We start from the raw sequence: 21,874 nt of genomic DNA on the forward strand, positions 1-21,874 counted from the left end.
ACATCCTAACAAAAAACAAATATGTTTTAAAAATTGTGCTGATATAAAGTTGACATGTAAGAAACGTTATTTATTATTTTCACCAAATTTCCGATATATTCACAAATAAATGCAAGTCATATCGAACAAATTCTACCACTATCATGAAGTACAATAAGTCACGAGAAAACAATTTCTGAATCAGTGGGACCCATTGAAACATTAGCACAAAAAGAGGATTCAGAGATCCTCCAAAAATGAGAAAAACAGCAAAACATGGCAGAGATGCTTACCTGCCTAGGCCTCCAAACAAATGCACTATCAAGATGCAGTGGACCCATGTGGTTAAGATGGAAAAAACACAGGTGCAGCATAACCGATGAGGCAGCCACTCACGACCTACCAAACTAATGGTAGCTATTTTTTAATGTGTTCTTTGCACTTTTTTCCGGGGTGCAGTTGGGCCCATTTTTCTCTTGTAAACTGTGGTGTCTGTTCACATGGGGTGCATTTGGATAGCACTGGGCAGCCCGCCTGATCTAATAGAAGGGTGTCACTACTAGGCCTGCCTGGATGCTTTGCATCTCCATAGTGTGAACAGCGCCACATACAAGTCTTATGTGCAGCAATGTGCCAAGCAGCCACCCCCTCCATTAGTTTGGTAGGTCGTGAGTGGCTGCCTCATCGGTTATGCTGCACCTGTGTTTTTTCCATCTTAACCACATGGGTCCACTGCATCCTGATAGTGCATTTGTTTGGAGGCCTAGGCAGGTAAGCATCTCTGCCATGTTTTGCTGTTTACCCATTGAAACATTCCAGAGTTATAATCACGTAAAGTGATACTGGTCAGAATTGTAAAATTTGGCCTGATCAGGAAGGTGAAAATAGGCTTTTGGGGGGGAAGTGGTTAAACATTACAACACAATTCACATGACACAATATATATAAAGACACAAGACAATGCGACTGGTGTCTTCAAGGGTAGGAACGTAACAGTCAGGTCCACATCTCTTACAATGCAACCATACTCAGTATCTCTCAGTTTCTGGTCAGATGTGTATCTTTATTTAGCTTTCATTATCTGGGAGATCTCCACCAAGTATTGGTGGACGACATTGGTACCATTGGTGCACGAACACCAGTGTGTCCACTTGAGCATCGCTGAATTTTCTTCTATTGTGATAGGCTTCTTCCTCTTCTTTTTCCTTTCTTGTCTTTTCAAAATAATTCTTCACACACTTCTCAGCAACCTTATGATTATGCATAATGCACATTTCCTCAAAACATTTCTCCTCCATGTCCGAGTATTTGTTCCAGTAGCGGACTTGTAGAGTTTCATGTGAGGCAAAAAGCGGCAACACACAACGAGCAATGGCACCAAGAAGAATAAGTGCAAGAACTGCTATATAGCCAATACCCTGAAAAGACACAAGAAAAAAAGGACAAGAGATATCAATCTAAAGAAGGCAAAGGAATTAAAGGGAACCTGACAGCGAATACTTCAAACGCCACCGAGGAATCGACAGACTAGTCAGACAGGCGGGTTCCAAGTGGCTTCTTTCTTCCCGCATCCTTGTAGTGACATGTTTCTTGCTGTGTGTGTATAGAGAGGCCTGTCAGTCATTGGCAGCAGGTGGGGAGACGAAGCCAAAGATCCACGTGTCCCACTAGTCACCTAAGCAGCTTGGACCATGGCTGCTTTTAAGGTATGTTTTTCTCTGAAAATGTTTCAGAGTTAAACATATATATGGCTAAAATCATACAGAGAGTGACTGATAACTGCAGCCTGTGGATCGGGCAGTAGGTATCAGCTATCAGTTTCCCATGAAAGTCTACATTCATGTACAGTATCCACTTAGTAATCATACTGTTTCGGTAGTTCCCACCTCTCCTGCACTGATGATGTCCTGTCCATCATTCTCACGGTGCTGCAGCAAATAACTGCTCGCAGCGTTGTTTGGATGTGTTTGGGGTGTGATTGCCTGCAGCAGTTTTGTGTTTAACGTATATGAAATTATCACAGCAGGACTGGTTTGGACCACTGGAGCTCAAGAGCGATGGGAGATTGAGTAGGATAGAAATAGTTATTATATCATTTTTAAAAACAGTTTCACCACTTACGGTAGCTTATTTTCATTTTTGAAACTTCTGAAAATCAGGAGACTACTACTTAGTTTGCAGCTTTGATGTTGGAGTCTCATATAAGACTTATTTAGAGGGATATGGTAATTCTATATACATTTATACCTCTTATTTATAGGAGCGTTGTTGTAATGCCCCAAAGTTGATGTTACCTTTAACATGTAGCAGAGCTAGCTACTACCTCATTAGGTTTGCACAATGGTCACATTTCCAATTGCAGATAATGTACATGAGAATTCAGTACATAGAAGTGGTTTATGTATGCACAAAGTGATGTGCTTATTATATTCTGCTATCAGGAGGCTGTAAAGAATTAACAAAGCAGTTGTTGTATATAGCCTTAATGTCACATGGTTAGACCACATGACCAGTCCTTGTTTAGCACTGAGAGAAGAAGACATTTTGTATGCACAAGTGAGGTGCCTAGAAAGACTGAAGGAACAGGTAGGAAACAGGTAGAGCTCCTGTAAACCACAGTCTCAGCTTGGAGAGCTGTGTGATAAGGACTGTACATAAAAGCAGAAGTGGAGACTCAAAAATCACTGCACCATTACTATACTGGAAAGTAACTGTAATTTCTCCATTAGAATTGAATCTCTATTAAATACTGGTTTATCTGGATGTACCTGTGTATACGTGTAACAAATAAAGTTTATCAATAGCTTCTCATGCCTCCCTGTTTTCTGGACTATTTGGAGTGCACCACATTACATCAGACAAGCAGGAAGCAGAGGTTAATTAAGTGGATCCTGGAGTCACAAACTTTGTTTCCTATTTTTTTTTTGTCCCTGCCATAGCAAAGTGATACCATCCTCACCCCACATGGGGCGTGACCTATGGCATCTCGGCATTACATTGCCTTTGGATAAATTTAGTGCATATCGTTAGGAACCTATTTGTGCTGGATTACAACAACATTGCTCTTTCTCCCAGCTAGATATATACCATAGTTATATATATATATATATATATATATATATATATATATATATATATATATATATATATATATATATACAGTATATGTATATATATATATACATCATTATTTTTTCTGAGCTTTTACCTGTGATACAAATTTGAGAAACCTGGAGATTGCCTTCCTGGTTGAAGACTGATGGAGCAAGTCAAAGTTCTTGCAGGGCACTTTAGCAAGTAGGACTGACGTATCATACTCGGTGAAGTCATCAAATCCCCCAAATTGGTCAGGATCAAGAGTCTCACTGAATCCACAGACTAATAACTTTCCATCTAAAAAGCAGACCAGTATCCACATGATGGGTGGTGCCAATGCTCTAATCATCATTGCAATGAACATCTGCCTGAAACAAGAGAATACCAGTGAGTGCTATATTAGAGGTTTGGAATCTGTGGTGTTTCATGACATTGTAGGAATCCCTTATCATCAGAAAAACAAAATATTTCTCTGCCACTTGGGTACCAGCACAATAATCTGACATTTAACAAGTTAGCAATCACAGGTGGCACCTCATGCCACACAGCCATAATTTGCTGGGTATGGGGTGACCTCACCCGGTAAGTCCGCACCCGCTACCGAATTGCGCCATACATCTATAACGGATGTTGGTAAGGGGTTAAACATGTTATCATTGTGAGGCAGTGTCCAAAATATGAAACTTTGACCATTTTTTTTCAGTGTCCATTTATTAGAGGGAGATAATAGTAGTATTTTTGGGGATTTTTTCAGTGTTTTCCATCATGTATGATGGCCTCAGAACTAACTGGTGGACTAATCTGGATAAAACAGGAGAAACTTAGAGAAATAAAACTATTCAGCCCTTAGATACACATGTAAGTGACTCGAGGACAAGTACCTTGGTTACTCATTGCCATTCTCACGAGGATGCAAACACTATATGGGTGGAATAACATCATTCACTAGTTTGAAGATGCATTCACTTTGAAGCAGTGTGTACACAGCTGTACAATGCCACTGGATGAAAGTTAAAAGGCTTGAAAACCCTGAAACACAATGGCATTGGCATATTGACCTGCATGAGAAATATAATGGACACCTATTTAATGCTCTGTAAAATGAATGGAATGATTCATTATAATTACTCATTGGGCAAATTAATTCACATCAGCGGCCTTGATCTTTACAAAAAGCTGTGTCCTCTCCAGTGGGACTCACAATGGTCGTCTTTTTTCATGCTTTGATCCAAGTGGGTTTTACTATCTTGTAAGAAAGAAAGTACATGATGGGGGGCATCTAAAACCCATCAGGACGATTGGTCCAAGACATGATGTCTGTCATCTCCTCCATGTGATAATTATGGAACTGTTACAAACACAAATCTCACAATTTTTCTTACATCTTCTGTCATAGTGATGAAGATTTATGTTATATAAGAGCAACTTCATAACTTCTGATTAGGGTTGAACCGACCCATGGAAGTCCAGGTTCTGGTACCCAAACCGAACTTTATTCCAAGTTCAATTCGGGTAACAGAAGTGTACCCAAAATCCATTGACCCAATGAGGACCAAACTTTTGAGCTGGAAAATTCTCTCTCTATGCAACGGACTTCCCTCGGAACTCCCAAATTTGCAATGGACTTCCGGAAGAAGTCCGTGTTCGGTGTTTAGCACTGGACACTAACTGCCTTCAATAATTGCAACAGGAGTGCAAGAACGTTCATACTATACCATAGAGGAAGACCGTGATGCCATCAGGGAGAATTGACCCACTCTCGTTGGGTTATTTACCAACTGGCAGTGGTTGATGAGAATCTGTGAAGTATCTGAGAGTGAGGAATTGTCCCAAGGGTCAATGAAAAGGAATGGAGATTGTATCAAATTCAAGGCCATGTTTGGGTTCGAGGAGCAGACTGAATGATCCAGGCCGGGGTTTGTTTCATGTTATTCTATCCCCGGTCTGGTCATGCTGGGGTTAACCTCTTCTGCCTCGTTTTACGTTCGGTGTGGCTATTTCAGTCTGGTGTGCCTGCAGACCAATGTCAGTGATAGTTCATGCTCCCAGGCTAGAGCAGCTGACCCACTTGATACCGTGTTTTTGTCCTCTACCCGTTTACTCTGTTCCCGTGACTTCCCTTTCCTGCCACCCCGCTTGTCTTAGTATTCGTTCCCTGTTCTTGGACCTCTTGGCATGTGACCCGGCTTGTCTTGTGACCTGTTTGACTGTCTCTCGTCTCTGTTATCTCTGCTCCCATCTGGCTCTAACTTCTTGCTTGTATTTGACCACGTGTATTGCTGTGACCTCTGGTACTTCTTGTCCTGACTGTTTTTTACTTGGCCTGTCTGACTACTCTTTCGCCATTAGGTGGCGCTTGTGCTGCTGCTCAGTGGTGTTACGCTGTCTGTGCAACCTATCTTCCCTCACCACCATGCCCTGGCGGAGGTTGCGCTATACTGCACTGCAGCAGCATTACACAGACTGTATTATGTCATAGCGGGCTCAGTGGTTAGCACTGCAGCCTTGCAGTGCTGGAGTCCTGGGTTCAAATCCTACCAAGGACAACATCTGCAAGGAGTTTGTATGTTCTCCCCATGTTTGTATGGGTTTCTTCCAGGTTCTCTGGTTTCCTCCCACAATCCAAAGACATACAGATAGGGAATTTAGATTGTGAGCCCCATTGGAGACAGCAATTATAATGTCTGTAATGTGCTGTGGAATTATATATGTGAGTAAACAAATAGCGGTAGATTGGAAATTGTTTATACTTTTCAGGCTTACCGTAAAACTTTCTTGTTTTTAGCTCGGCTTCCTTCAGGTCTAGAATATTCGATTGTCAATGATCCACAATACTGACTGACAAGAACCCCAACAAAGAAGAAGATCAATGGTGGAGCCAACAAGACCATCAGAGAATAAGGTTTGTTGAAGCCTGGTACACATGGACACTTGAATTCATAGGCCTTGAAAACGACCATGCTCGTTAGAAGAACTGCCCCGCAAACTATGTTCAGCTTGGCTTCAGCTCCCGACTTCAAGTATTTCAGAACCCTTTCCATGATGATTTCTACAGCACAAACATAAAAATTATTTTTTATTTATAATTTTTAGCACTTTATTGTAAAGGTGCTCATCTCATGCATTTTAGATGACTGTCGAGCGATTGCTATTTCTATAGATATACAAGTGTTTTCAACAGGGTAAGGGTACCGTCACACAGTGCCATTTTCATCGCTACGACGGCACGATTCGTGACGTTGCAGCGTCGTATGATTATCGCTCGCAGCGTAGACTGCGGTCACACGTTGCAATACACGGCGCTGGAGCGATAATTTCATGATGTATTTGCGATGTAGAAGCCGTTGGTTACTGTGCGCACGTATACAACCTGTGTCACACGATGCAATCATGCCGCCACAGCGGGACACTAGACGACGAAAGAAAGTTTCAAACGATCTGCTACAACGTACGATTCTCAGTGGGGTTCCGGATCGCAGTAGCGTGTCAGACACTACGATATCGTAACGATATCGCTAGAACGTCACGAATCGTGCCGTCGTAGCGATGACAATGGCACTGTGTGACGGTACCCTAAGTTGATTAGGTTGCTGCCAGACTCCTCTTTCATCTGCTTATCTCCAAAGTCAACATACCAATATTCCTTCTATTCCCCAAAATCATCTGTCAGGGAAGAGTAAGGAGCTCCTGCATGTCTTGATCACTAAACGAATTTTCGGTCCAAGTGCAATCCGACAAACCATGGGATAGCATAGAGCGAGACTGTCAGAGGAGAAAATTACAGCATGCTTGAGTTGTATCCGATATTTGGATCGCACTCAACCATGGAAGCAGTAGCGTAGCTACCGGGGAGGGCAGAGGGGGTGGTGGCCCCGGGCCCGATGCTCAGAGGGGGCCCACCCGGAGCTACGCTACTGTAACTATATTGGCGTGCACAGCGCGCCGATACAGTTACATTCTGCGGCAGAGCAGGGAGAATCGATCTCCCTGCTCTGCCGCTATGGGGCCTGTTGTGAATTCCGTTCTCGAACTCCCTCCTGTGGTCATGAATGGTACTTCGGTGAGTTCTGTCCATGGACTCCCTCTGGTGGCTGTGAGTGGAGCTGCTGGTTCTGAGATTCCTTCTCCAGCTGCCCTCGTTTGGGGCTAGGCTGATTCTCTATTTAACTCCACTCAGATCGTTACTCCATGCCAGCTGTCAATGTTCTAGTACTGGTTCAGATCTCTCCTGGATCTTTCTGAGGACCTGTCTACTCCAACACAAGCTAAGTTCCTGCTTGTTCATTTGTTACATATGGTTTTTCTTGCTAAGTTCCAGTCCAGCTTGCTATCATGAAACTACCTGGCTAGCTGGAAGCTCTGGGGGTGCAGAGTGGCACCACCGCATCGTGAGTCGGTGCGGGGGTATTTTTTGCACACTCTGCATGGTTTTTGTAGCTTTTTGTGTTGACCGCAAAGATCCCTTTTCTATCCTCAATCTGTTTAGTTAGACTGGCCTCTCTTTGCTAAAACCTATTTCATCCTGTGTTTGTGATTTCCTCTTATCTCACAGTCAATACTTGTGGTGGGGCTGCTTTTACCCTTGGGGAAATTTCTCTGAGGCAAGTAAGGCTTTGTTTCCTTTCTTTAGGGGTAGTTAGCTCTTAGGCTGTGAAGAGGCGTCTAGGCAGAGTCAGGCACGCTCCACGGCTGTTTCTAGTTGTGTTGATAGGAGTAGGGTTTGCGGTCAGCAGAGTTCCCATTTCCCCAGAGCTCGTCCTGATTCCGTGTTTGACTATCAGGTCATTCCTGGTGCACCTAACCACCAGGTCCATAACAGTACAGCTGGCCAACAAAGTGTTAATGCATCTCAATAGAGGGAAAAGAGAAGTTCTGAGACCATTTTTTTTTTTTTCTCTGCAGTGTGTTTTGCCTTTCTTTTCCCGTTAAACTCTGGGTGGTTCAGAACTTAGGTGTGGATATGGACATTCAAGGTTTGTCCTCTAGTGTAGATCAACTTGCTGCAAGGGTACAAAACATTCAAGATTATGTAGTTCAGAATCCTATGTTGGAGCCTAGAATTCCAATTCCTGATTTGTTTTCTGGAGATAGATCTAAATTTCAGAATTTCAAAAACAATTGTAAACTGTTTCTTGCTCTGAAACCCCACTCTTCTGGTGACCCTATTCAGCAAGTAAGAATCATTATTTCTTTGTTGCGTGGCGACCCTCAAGACTGGGCATTCGCCCTGGCGCCAGGAGATCCTGCATTGCGTAATGTAGATGCGTTTTTTCTGGCGCTGGGTTTGCTTTATGATGAACCGAATTCTGTGGATCAGGCAGAGAAAATTTTGCTGGCTTTGTGTCAGGGTCAGGATGAAGCGGACGTATATTGCCAGAAGTTCAGAAAGTGGTCTGTGCTTACTCAGTGGAATGAGTGTGCCCTGGCAGCAATTTTCAGAAAGGGTCTTTCTGAAGCCCTTAAGGATGTTATGGTGGGGTTCCCCATGCCTGCTGGTCTGAATGAATCAATGTCCTTGGCCATACAGGTCGATCGGCGCTTACATGAGCGCAAAACTGTGCACCATTTGGCGGTATCCTCTGAGCAAAGGCCTGAGCCTATGCAATGTGATAGGACTTTGACCAGAGCTGAACGGCAAGAACATAGACGTCAGAAGGGGCTGTGTTTTTACTGTGGTGACTCCACTCATGCTATCTCTGATTGTCCTAAGCGCACTAAGCGGTTCGCTAGGTCCGTCACCATTGGTACTGTACAGCCTAAATTTCTTCTGTCCGTTACTCTGATTTGCTCTTTGTCATCCTATTCTGTTATGGCATTTGTGGATTCAGGAGCTGCCCTGAATTTGATGGACTTGGAGTTTGCCAGGCACTGTGGTTTTTTCTTGGAGCCCTTGCAGCATCCCATTCCTTTGAGGGGAATTGATGCTACGCCTTTGGCCAAGGATAAGCCTCAGTACTGGACCCAGTTGACTATGTGCATGGCTCCTGCGCATCAGAAGGATATTCGCTTTTTGGTGTTGCATAATCTGCATGATGTGGTCGTGTTGGGTTTGCCATGGCTGCAGGTCCATAATCCAGTATTGGATTGGAAATCAATATCGGTGTCCAGTTGGGGGTGTCAAGGGGTACATGGGGATGTTTCATTATTGTCAATTTCTTCCTCCACTCCTTCTGAAGTCCCTGAGTTTTTGTCGGATTACCGGGATGTATTTGATGAGCCCAAGTCTAGTACCCTACCTCCTCATAGGGATTGTGATTGTGCTATTAATTTGATTCCTGGTAGCAAGTTCCCTAAGGGATGACTTTTCAATTTGTCTGTGCCAGAACACGCCGGTATGCGGAGTTATATAAAGGAGTCCTTGGAGAAAAGGCATATTCGCCCGTCGTCGTCACCATTGGGAGCAGGGTTCTTTTTTGTGGCCAAGAAGGATGGTTCTCTGAGACCTTGTATAGATTACCGCCTTCTTAATAAAATCACGGTCAAATTTCAGTACCCTTTGCCTCTACTGTCTGATTTATTTGCTCGGATTAAGGGGGCTAGTTGGTTCACCAAGATAGACCTTCGAGGGGCGTATAATCTCGTGCGTATTAAACCGGGGCGATGAATGGAAAACAGCATTTAATACGCCCGAGGGCCATTTTGAGTACCTGGTGATGCCATTCGGCCTTTCTAATGCTCCCTCTGTATTTCAGTCCTTTATGCATGACATCTTCCGAAAGTATCTGGATAGATTCATGATCGTATATTTGGATGATATTTTGGTCTTTTCGGATGATTGGGAGTCCCATATGAAGCAGGTCAGAATGGTGTTCCAGGTCCTTCGTGCTAATTCCTTGTTTGTAAAGGGATCTAAGTGTCTCTTTGGAGTTCAGAAGGTTTCCTTTTTGGGCTTCATTTTTTCCCCTTCTACTATCGAGATGGATTCTGTTAAAGTCCAAGCTATTTATGATTGGACTCGGCCTACATCTGTGAAGAGCCTTCAGAAATTTCTGGGCTTTGCCAATTTTTACCGTCGCTTCATCGCTAATTTTTCTAGTGTTGTTAAACCATTGACTGATTTGACCAAGAAGGATGCTGATGTGGTGAATTGGTCCTCTGCGGCCGTTGAGGCTTTTCAGGAGTTGAAACGTCGTTTCTCTTCGGCTCCTGTGTGGTGTCAGCCAGATGTTGCGCTCCCTTTTCAGGTCGAGGTTGATGCTTCTGAAATTGGAGCAGGGGCTGTTTTGTCTCAGAGAAGTTCTGATTGCTCTGTAATGAAGCCATGCGCTTTCTTTTCGAGAAAGTTTTCGCCTGCTGAGCGTAATTATGATGTTGGCAATCGGGAGTTGTTGGCTATGAAGTGGGCATTCGAGGAGTGGCGACATTGGCTTGAAGGAGCCAAGCATCGCGTGGTGGTCTTGACAGATCACAAGAATCTGACTTATCTCGAGTCTGCCAAGCGGTTGAATCCTAGACAGGCTCGTTGGTCGCTGTTTTTCTCCCGTTTCAATTTTGTGGTTTCGTACCTTCCGGGTTCTAAGAATGTGAAGGCTGATGCCCTTTCAAGGAGTTTTGTGCCTGATTCTCCTGGGGTTCCTGAGCCGGCTGGTATTCTCAGAGAGGGGGTAGTTCTGCCTGCCATCTCCCCTGATTTGCGGCGGGTGCTGCAGGAGTTCCAGGCTGATAGACCAGACCGTTGTCCAGCGGAGAAACTGTTTGTCCCTGATAGATGGACTAATAGAGTTATCTCTGAGGTTCATTGTTCGGTGTTGGCTGGTCATCCTGGGATTTTTGGTACCAGAGATTTGGTGGCTAGGTCCTTTTGGTGGCCTTCCCTGTCGCGGGATGTGCGTTCTTTTGTGCAGTCTTGTGGGACTTGTGCTCGGGCTAAGCCCTGCTGTTCTCGTGCCAGTGGGTTACTTTTGCCCTTGCCGGTCCCGAAAAGGCCTTGGACGCATGTTTCCATGGATTTTATTTCAGATCTTCCTGTTTCTCAAAGGATGTCGGTCATCTGGGTGGTTTGCGATTGCTTCTCTAAAATGGTCCATTTGGTACCCTTGCCTAAATTGCCTTCTTCCTCTGATTTGGTTCCATTATTTTTCCAACATGTGGTTCGTTTGCAGGGCATTCCGGAGAACATCGTGTCTGACAGAGGTTCCCAGTTTGTTTCAAGGTTTTGGCGGTCCTTTTGTGCTAAGATGGGCATTGATTTGTCTTTTTCTTCGGCTTTCCATCCTCAGACAAATGGCCAAACCGAACGAACCAATTAGACTTTGGAAACTTATCTGAGATGCTTTGTTTCTGCTGATCAGGATGATTGGGTGACCTTCTTGCCATTAATTTTGGTTTTCATCCTCGTTTTTCTTCAGGGCAGGTTGAGCCTTCGGACTGTCCTGGTGTGGATTCTGTGGTGGACAGGTTGCAACAAATTTGGACTCATGTGGTGGACAATTTGACCTTGTCCCAAGAGAAGGCTCAACGTTTCGCTAACCGCCGTCGCCGTGTTGGTCCCCGACTTCGTGTTGGGGATTTGGTTTGGTTATCATCTCGTTATGTTCCTATGAAGGTTTCTTCTCCTAAGTTTAAGCCTCGTTTCATTGGTCCTTATAAGATTTCTGAAATTCTTAATCCTGTATCATTTCGTTTGGCCCTTCCTGCTTCTTTTGCCATCCATAATGTGTTCCATAGGTCGTTGCTGCAGAGATATGTGGTGCCTATGGTTCCCTCCGTTGATCCTCCTGCTCCGGTGTTGGTCGAGGGGGAGTTGGAGTATGTGGTGGAGAAGATTTTGGATTCTCGTATTTCGAGACGAAAACTTCAGTACTTGGTCAAATGGAAGGGCTATGGTCAGGAGGATAATTCCTGGGTTGTTGCCTCTGATGTCCATGCTGCCGATTTAGTTCGTGCCTTGCATTTGGCTCGTCCTGATCGGCCTGGGGGCTCTGGTGAGGGTTCGGTGACCCCTCCTCAAGGGGGGGTACTGTTGTGAATTCCGTTCTCGAACTCCCTCCTGTGGTCATGAATGGTACTTCGGTGAGTTCTGTCCGTGGACTCCCTCTGGTGGCTGTGAGTGGAGCTGCTGGTTCTGAGATTCCTTCTCCAGCTGCCCTCGTTTGGGGCTAGGCTGATTCTCTATTTAACTCCACTCAGATCGTTACTCCATGCCAGCTGTCAATGTTCTAGTACTGGTTCAGATCTCTCCTGGATCTTTCTGAGGACCTGTCTACTCCAGCACAAGCTAAGTTCCTGCTTGTTCATTTGTTACATATGGTTTTTCTTGCTAAGTTCCAGTCCAGCTTGCTATCATGAAACTACCTGGCTAGCTGGAAGCTCTGGGGGTGCAGAGTGGCACCACCACATCGTGAGTCGGTGCGGGGGTATTTTTTGCACACTCTGCGTGGTTTTTGTAGCTTTTTGTGTTGACCGCAAAGATCCCTTTTCTATCCTCAATCTGTTTAGTTAGACTGGCCTCACTTTGCTAAAACCTATTTCATCCTGTGTTTGTGATTTCCTCTTATCTCACAGTCAATACTTGTGGTGGGGCTGCTTTTACCTTTGGGGAAATTTCTCTGAGGCAAGTAAGGCTTTGTTTCCTTTCTTTAGGGGTAGTTAGCTCTTAGGCTGTGAAGAGGCGTCTAGGCAGAGTCAGGCACGCTCCACGGCTGTTTCTAGTTGTGTTGATAGGAGTAGGGTTTGCGGTCAGCATAGTTCTCATTTCCCCAGAGCTCGTCCTGATTCTGTGTTTAACTATCAGGTCATTCCTGGTACAGCTGACCGCATTGATGAGGGAAGGAGCGTTACACTCCTTCTCCCATCATCCCCCTGTCAGTGTCTGACGCTACTGAAGGTGACATTGACAGCGGGCGCGATGATGTCAATGCCCGGCGCCCGCTGTCAGGAGATGAGCGGGAGCACGGAGCACCACGGGAACAAGGAGGAAGAAAGGTGAGTATATATTGTTTGTTTTTTATGGGGGCTGCCTTATACTACAGGGTCTGCCTATGGGGGTCCTGCCTTATACTACAGAGTCTGCCTATGGGGGCTGCCTTATACTACAGGGTCTGCCTATGGGGGTGCTGCCTTATACTACAGGGTCTGCCTATGGAGTGCTGCCTTATACTACAGGGTCTGCCTATGGGGGTGCTGCCTTATACTACAGGGTCTGCCTATGGGGGTGCTGCCTTATACTACAGGGTATGCCTATGGGGGTGCTGCCTTATACTACAGGGTCTGCCTGTGGGTTGCTGCCTTATACTACAGGGTCTGCCTATGGGGTGCTGTCGGTTTGGGCCAGATGGAAAAGATGTGAAAAGTGAACAACTCCATCAGAAAGAACATCAGCAGTAAGTAATTATCTGTAACTGTACTGTGATCTGTTATATGTTCTGTAGGACTGGTATTTACCACTGACCATATGGAGGAAATATCCATGTTGGTCTTTATATAGAGATTATCTTCAGTAATAGCGCTGTCATATACTGAGGTTCTCCTCCACTATTAGGGTGCGTCACCGAGTTGTAATCAAGGTTACCTGGTTAGGGGCCCACTCAGAAGTTTCAGCCCCCCTGAATCAAAACCCTAGCTACCCCTCTGCACGGAAGTCAATGAGTGCATGAAAAGAACAGATGACAGAATGGAGAAGATGGAGACATTTTTTCATCTCCATCTTCTTATCATCCGAGAGAATTGGATCACACTTTGGTCAAACTCTGATGAGAGTGTGATTTGCCTAATCGGCCCAATTCTCTTTGATTAGAGAATATATGCGGGTGTGACCTAGACTAAGAAAGAAAATCAGGCAAAAAAACTAAGAGGAACAGAACTTTAAAGAACTAGACTCCCATCCTTGCTTTTGGGGTAAAAAAGCCTACTTTCTACATCCTAACTATTAATTGGGCTTCGAATATGTCAAATTTTAATAGCATGGAGCGTCAAACTGAGATACAGACCAAGGTTAAATTATATATTTAATCACCTTAAGGGCACACTAGACAATACACTATATACACAAAGGTTACACATATACAATGGTTAGATATGCATATGCAGAAATACAGATAGTGGTAGGACAAAAGATATAAACAGAATATATGTCAACTACCGGGTTATGTTACATCATGGGTGCGCTGGGCCGCAGGGTGCATGGGCAGCCAGCTGGGGCCTAGGTCCTCCACAGCACATTACTCAACGTGAACACCCTTTCACCATTTATCCCCTTTGGGTCACTTCCCACCTGCCCTCTGGACTGAACCTAAATCAGCCTCCCCTTGCCTCTGCAGCTGCAAACTCCAAAAACCTATGAAAGATCATTACTTCTTTCTGTGCGATCCTAGGGTGGTGGTTTTAGCACCATCAGATCAAGCCGGGCCCCTGCTATGTGTTAGGACCAAACACAGCTTTACTATCTGGTTACTACTGGCTGTTCTATATATCTCCATACCCCAGGGTGCTAGAACGGGTCAAGACCCAGCCGAGCGTTCGCCATGTTCTGAGGATCTCGTAAATGTAAGCAGTGTGTGGCCATGACATATGTTAAGTCCAAATTCTCCTAATGACATCAGAACTGACTCAACAAAGCAGTTAAGGTACCTTCACACGAAGCGACGCTGCAGCGATAGCGACAACGATGCCGATCGCTGCAGCGTCGCTGTTTGATCACTGGAGAGCTGTCACACAGACCGCTCTCCAGCGACCAACGATGCCGAGGTCCCCGGGTAACCAGGGTAAACATCGGGTTGCTAAGCGCAGGGCCGCGCTTAGTAACCCGATGTTTACCCTGGTTACCAGCGTAAAAGTAAAAAAACAAACAGTACATGCTCACCTGCGTGTCCCCCAGCGTCTGCTTCCTGACACTGACTGAGCTCCGGCCCTAACAGCACAGCGGTGACGTCACCGCTGTGCTTTCACTTTCACTTTAGGGCCGGCGCTCAGTGGTCAGGAAGCAGACACTGGGGGACGCGCAGGTGAGTATGTACTGTTTTTTTTTTTTACTTTTACGCTGGTAACCAGGGTAAACATCGGGTTACTAAGCGCGGCCCTGCGCTTGGTAACCCGATGTTTACCCTGGTTACCAGTGTAAAACATCGCTGGTATCGTTGCTTTTGCTTTCAAACACAACGATACACAGCGATCGGACGACCAAATAAAGTTCTGGACTTTATTCAGCGACCAGCGACATCACAGCAGGATCCTGATCGCTGCTGCGTGTCAAACGAAATGATATCGCTAGCGAGGACGCTGCAACGTCACGGATCGCTAGCGATGTCGTTTCGTGTGAAGGTACCTTTAGACTGCGTGGTTTGGATACACATGACAAGCAAGCCTTTTGTTCTGCTCTGAGCTGGTCAAGAGGTGAGATCTGTCACTCACAGCCCTTTGACTCCCCCCTGCTGCTGCTAGGTGTTATGTTACCACTGCACACTTGAAGGATTTTTTATAATCCAGTGCCAAATAGGATACAAATGATTGACACGGAATTATATCTCCAGTATTCTTTACAAATTTGCTTAGTTATGGTGAAGCATTAATGGTGTCATAGAGATTATATGATAAACTATAACTGATCTAATATGATCAGTATAAAAATTACACTGAATAACGAACTATATAATTACACTCCTCATCATAGAAATTACAAAACCAAGAAAGAAAAAGTTGCGGAATTATGGAAATCATGGGATGGACATGTTAATGATATGCAAATTATGGGAAAAAGGAAACAAAAAGTTCAAAATATCTCGATTTATTCAGTTTGAGTATGGCCTTGGCTGCTATCAATGAGGTTGTTAATGATTGTGTTGGAAATTTTCTGCTGCATTTAATGCATTTTGGCAAATCAACATCCACTGCTGGCAGCTCCTTTTGTATTTGCTGACCAATGATGTCCCAGAAGTACTTGATAGGAGACAAGTCTGGTGATGCTGCAGGCTATGGTAGAGTTTAGGTCAGGTCACGCAGGCTGCTCTGAATAACTTGAACAACATGCAGCCTATTGTGTTATCGTATTGAAAAAAGTGCTACTATGGTATACATCATCTCCAGATTTGTCTCTCAGTGAGCACATCCGAGACAGCATTGATCAACAATTGTAAAGGGAGATGCCAGCAGCGGACCTTGATAATTTGCCCAAGTGCATTCAGTGCGGCAGAACATTTCTCGGACAACCATTAATAATCTCACTGTTAGTAGCCAAGGTGTGTAAGTGCGGAGATTTCTCTATGTGCAGATCATACCTGATTCTGAATAAATTGAGATTTATTTTTTTTATGTATTTTATCAGGTAATTTTTACTGTAAAATAAATGGTAAAAATCCAAACTCCAAAAAACACTGGTGGAATTGCAGGGTTTTGGGGTTTTTTTTGCTATTGCACCGCACTTGTATTTGTGTCCCTAATTTCCAGCACAATGTATGCAAACATGACTGGTGTCATTCAAAAGTATAACTCGTCCCATAAAAAACAAGTCCCCTTACAGCTATGCCAATTACGACTTTTGAATGAGGGGAGGAAAAAAAAAATGCAAAAATGAAGAAAATTGTAAGGAAGGGGCTAAAATAAATTAGTTAAATGAATGACATAACAGATGACCATCTACAACCCCTGGCAAAAATTATGGAATCACCGGCCTTGGAGGATGTTCATTCAGTTGTTTATTTTGTAGAAATAAATCAGATCACAGACATGGCACAAAACTAAAGTCATTTCAAATGGCAACTTTCTGGCTTTAAAAAACACTAAAAGAAATCAAGAACAAAAAAATGTGGTTGTCAGTAATGGTTACTTTTTTTAACCAGGCATAGGGGAAAATTATGGAATCACTCAGTTCTGAGGAAAAAATTATGGAATCACCCTGTAAATTTTCATACCTAAAAATAGTACCAGCATCAAATTAGATCTACTCGTTAGTCTGCATCTAAAAAGGAGTGATCACACCTTGGAGAGCTGTTGCACCAAGTGGACTGACATGAATCATGGCTCCAACATGAGAGATGTCAATTGAAACAAAGGAGAGGATTATCAAACTCTTAAAAGAGGATAAGTCATCACGCAATGTTGCAAAAGATGTTGGTTGTTCACAGTCAGCTGTGTCTAAAATCTGGACCAAATACAAACAACATGGGAAGGTTGTTAAAGGCAAACATACTGGTAGACCAAGGAAGACATCAAAGCGTCAAGACCAAAAACTTAAAGCAATATGTCTCCAAAACAGGAAATGCACAACAAATGAGGAATGAATGGGTGGTAGCTGAAGTCAACGTCTGTGACCAAACTGTAAGAAACCCCCTAAAGGAAATGGGATTTAAATACAGAAAAGCTAAATGAAAACCATCATTAACACCTAAACAGAAAAAAACAAGGTTACAATGGGTTAAGGAAAAGCAATCGTGGACTGTGGATGACTGGATGAAAGTCATATTCAGTGATGAATCACGAATCTGCATTGGGCAAGGTGAAGATGCTGGAACTTTTGTTTGTTGCCGTTCCAATGAGATTTATAAAGATGGCTGCCTGAAGAGAACATGCAAATTTCCACAGTCATTGATGATAGGGGCTGCATGTCAGGTAAAGGCACTGGGGAGATGGCTGTCATTACATCTTCAATAAATGCACAAGTTTATGTTGATATTTTGGACACTTTTCTTATCCTATCAATTGAAAGGATGTTTGGGGATGATGAAATCATTGTTCAAGATGATAATGCATCCTGCCATAGAGCAAAAACTGTGCAAACATTCCTTGAAAAAAGACACATAAGGTCAATGTCATGGCCTGCAAGATGTCCGTATCTCAATCCAATTGAAAATCTTTGGACGAAGTTGAAGAAAATGGTCCATGACAAGGCTCCAACCTGCAAAGCTGATCTGGCAACAGCAATCAGAGAAAGTTGGAGACAGATTGATGAAGACTCAGAGTACTGTTTGACACTCATTAAGTCCATGCCTCAGAGACTGCAAGCTGTTGTAAAAGCCAGAGGTGGTGCAACAAAATACTAGTGATGTTTTGGAGTGTTTTTTTGTTTGTTTATTTTTCATGATTCCATAATTTTTTCCTCAGAATTGAGTGATTCCATAATTGTTCCCTATGCTTGGTTAAAAAAGTAACCATTACTGACTACCACATGTTTTGTTCTTGATTTCTTTTAGTGTTTCTTAAAGCCAGAAAGTTGCCATTTGAAATGACTTTAGTTTTGTGCCATGTCTGTGATCTGCTTTTTTTCTACAAAATAAACAACTGAATGAACATCCTCCAAATCCAGTGATTCCATAATTTTTGCCAGGGGTTGTATTCTGATCAGTTTACCTGGATGCAATGGTCGCCTATCAAAGAAAACTCTTTAGGCACACACAGAATAATATAACAAAGTCACCTGCCGTTTAACACAAATTAACTATTTAACAATGATGGTTATTGGTAATATTTGCTTAAAGTGATAAATATCAGTTCAATTGCTGTAAGTATAAAAAACAGACCACTGCCAGTGATAAATGCCCCTGGAAAATGTGAGTGCGGGATCATATATTAGTATAGTTATCTCACTTCTATTATTCAGGTGTTTTATGTCACATGAAGTGGAAAGAATAAAGCATAAACCTACCTTAGTTGTAGAAAACCAATTAGAATTTGGAGATTTTCTTTTAATCCTGTCTGATAACCTTATAAATTTGGATCGGTGTTTGGAAAACAAATTTTGCAAATTGCGCTCTTAAAAAGTTTGTCTGAATTTGACCGGAAAAATAAAGACACAGACACAATATTTGAGAGCACACCTTATACTGTGACTGGAATAACTGGTTTTAAAATATAAGGCAAGAGGTAATTATTACGTACTGGACTGGTATTTCTTTTTTACCAAACTATGTTGGCATTCAGATACCTGGAGATCTCAGAGATTGCTCTGTCATTCTTAAAGCATTTCTAATATGGCCTCCATATTTTAGATATCTCTACAATTATATACATGCTATATATTGATAGATGCATTGGCACAAATGTATAACATCCAGACCCTAGCAATGCTGTCTGTCTTTACTAACTGTGAAGAATATGGGCTGATTTAATGTCATGCCATTTAATGTCATGCCAATCAACTGTATCATATCAAGTCAGAGGTTGCAATCCTCCTTCAAAATATGAAACTGAAACAGGACACTTGGCTCAGCAAGTGGTCTAGTTTAATCAGCTTCAAAAGGAACAAACTTACACCCCACTTACCTCCAGTGTAACTGCTTCAATCAAATTCCCCCGTCAAAATTTCATGAGAACATTATGGAGTTATTGTATGTCCTAGCTGTATACCGGTTACATTTTTGAGATCTCGGGAACGAGCCAAACGCCCGCCAGTGTCTCGATCTGTACTAGCACCCCAGGATGAGGAGATCCGTGGAACAGCTAGTAGAAGCCAGAAGTCGTGTTTGGTCTCCAAACATAGCAGGGCCTGGCTAGATACGATGGTGCCAAAACCACCACCCTATGAACTTTCAAGGAAAAGTTATGAGCCATCATAGGTTTGGAGTTTCAGCTACAAAAACCCAGGGGAGGGGGATTAGGGCCATGTTGGGGCGGAAAAGGGAGTGACCGACCAAGTGGTTAAACACTCTTGGGATGCCATGTGGCGTCTTGTCTCTGTCTTTTTCTTGATGTTCACTTTTGAGGCGAGTCACGTTGGGTAATGTGTTGGAAGGAACTGGAAACGGCTGGCACCCCACAACCCCCATGTGGTCCAACTCCAAGGCCAAATTCTAAGATGGTAACTGACATGTTTCATTTGCTTATACCTTGTACACTACACCTGTATTTGCATAGCAGACCATTGTATATGTACAGTATATCCATTGTGTATATAGTGTTTTGTCTAGTGTGCCCTTAAGGCGATTAAATATATAATTTAACCTTGGGCTGCTCTTTTATCTCGATTCACGAATCCACACATCTGTGTTCTCGGTTTAACTTCACATGCTACGGGGGCTGGTTTCTAGCCCAATATAATCTTGTTTACAGACCAGGCTTATATCTAGCGAGGAACTGGTGGCAGTCCTACTGGGCTGGTAGGGCTCTGTTTCACTGATGCTAGTGTAAGGGGCCACACAGCATGCCAGGGTTGTGAGCGTTGTACCATGCCAGTGGCTGTGTGGGCCATCCTCTTTAACTTCCTGTGCCAGTATGGAAAGGGGATGTCTGTGTAAATCTGTGCCAAGCTGACCTTACATTTTCCTAGGGGGTGCGGAACGTCACATTGGTGAAAGTGGGAAGACTATACCATGTGATCCCTCCAACATAATAGGCGGGTCTGCGAAATGCTGTTCATCACATATTGGTGGCAGCAGTGGGATATGCATTAGGCCAGGTGCTGAGGAGCAGAAGGCAGAAAAGTCACCAGCGCTCTGATGACTCCATATCTGCAGAGGCCAAGCTTCCCCTGGTGTTAGCATAAGCACAAAACTGTGCCACCACCGGGCACTTCATGGCATGGGTTTTTGTGGCTGAGCAGCCGCATGCCTTACACCACCAAGCACAATGCCAGGCATCAGAATGATGTAACCATGCCACCACTGGACGCTGGAGCAGTGGAAATGTGTTTTGTGGAGTGACGGATCACACTTCTCTATTTGGCATCTGATGGAGTCTGGTTTTGGTGACTGCCAGTAACACATTAGATAAGATACTACATGGGTGCATTGTGCCAGCTGTAAAGTTTGGTGGAGGAAGGATAATACTATGGCGTGGGTTTTCAGAGGTGGCCTAGACCTCTGAGTTGCCGTGAAGGGAATTCTCCAGCACATACATTTTGGCCAACTGCAACTTTGTGGGAGCAGTTTGGGAGAAAATACATTTTCTTATCCCCATGACTATGCCCCAGTGCATAAAGCAAGGTCCATAAAGACAAGGTTGTGTGACTTTGGTGTGGAAGAACCTGACTGGCCGCACCGAGTCCTGACTATAGCTCCATCTAATACCTTTGGGATGAACTAGAACGGAGATTGTGAGCCTGACTGTCTTCAGTGTCTGACTTCACAAATGCTTTTCTGGAAGAAGGAGCAAAGCTTCACACAGACAAACTATGAATCTTGTAGCAAGTTTTCCCAAAAGGGGTATAACGTTTTAGCTCTTAGGCCGGGGTCACACTTGCGATTGCAATGCGAGAAACTCGCGCGAGTCTCTCACATCAATACCCGTCATTGGCACCCACACTCGGGACCGAAGCGTGCGGCTGCATGTATTTCTATGCAGCTGAACGGAGCGCTCCGGTCCCGAGTGCCGGCGGCAGTGCCGGGTATTGATGTGAGAGACTCGCGTGTGTTTCTCGCATTGCAATCACAAGTGTGACCCCGGCCTTACAATGAGCCTTTCTCAAGCAATGTGCAAGGTTATTAAGCAATTAAAGTGCATAAATACTTATCAATGCACATTAATTAATTAATCGCTATGAAAAGTCCGAACAAATCTTCAACATTCTGAGATATCAGATTCAATTTAGCTATTGAAGAATTTGGAGACAGAAAGGGGAAAAGGTGGGAAAAGCAGGGGGAGGGGGCACAGAGATACACAGCCAGTGCTACTGCTTTCTAGTAAGTGTTCATCTCATCACACAACTGGATCCACAACTACACCAGGCAGCACTGCTGCATTCTGTCCACCATGCTTTTTCAGCTGAACTAGTGAGACAGAGAGCAGAAATCCCACATGTTTCTGTGTACTTTGTACTGGAGATATCACAGCAGGTAGTCACCACCCAGTAGCTCAGAGACAACTGAAAATCAGAGATAGAGCCCGAGGAAGAAAAAATGCAGGATACAAGTCAAATAATGGCCATAAATCAGGT

The 21,874-nt window shown here is 43.9% G+C and overlaps 1 protein-coding gene across 1 annotated transcript; it reads right to left on the reverse strand.

Moving 5' to 3' along the window:
• Nucleotides 1-49: 49 nt before the first annotated feature.
• LOC143769802 (calcium homeostasis modulator protein 3-like) lies at nt 50-18,821 on the reverse strand. The gene is made up of 4 exons (XM_077258682.1): nt 18,650-18,821; nt 5,839-6,124; nt 3,188-3,443; nt 50-1,397 (listed from the first exon to the last, which is right to left on the reverse strand). The coding sequence occupies exons 2-4, from the start codon at nt 6,114-6,116 to the stop codon at nt 1,047-1,049; spliced, it is 885 nt and encodes a 294-aa protein (XP_077114797.1). The 5' UTR covers nt 6,117-6,124; nt 18,650-18,821; the 3' UTR covers nt 50-1,046.
• Between the last annotated feature and the right edge of the window lie 3,053 nt (nt 18,822-21,874).

The sequence above is a fragment of the Ranitomeya variabilis genome, chromosome 4 (assembly GCF_051348905.1).
Source record: "Ranitomeya variabilis isolate aRanVar5 chromosome 4, aRanVar5.hap1, whole genome shotgun sequence".
NCBI lineage: Eukaryota > Metazoa > Chordata > Amphibia > Anura > Dendrobatidae > Ranitomeya > Ranitomeya variabilis.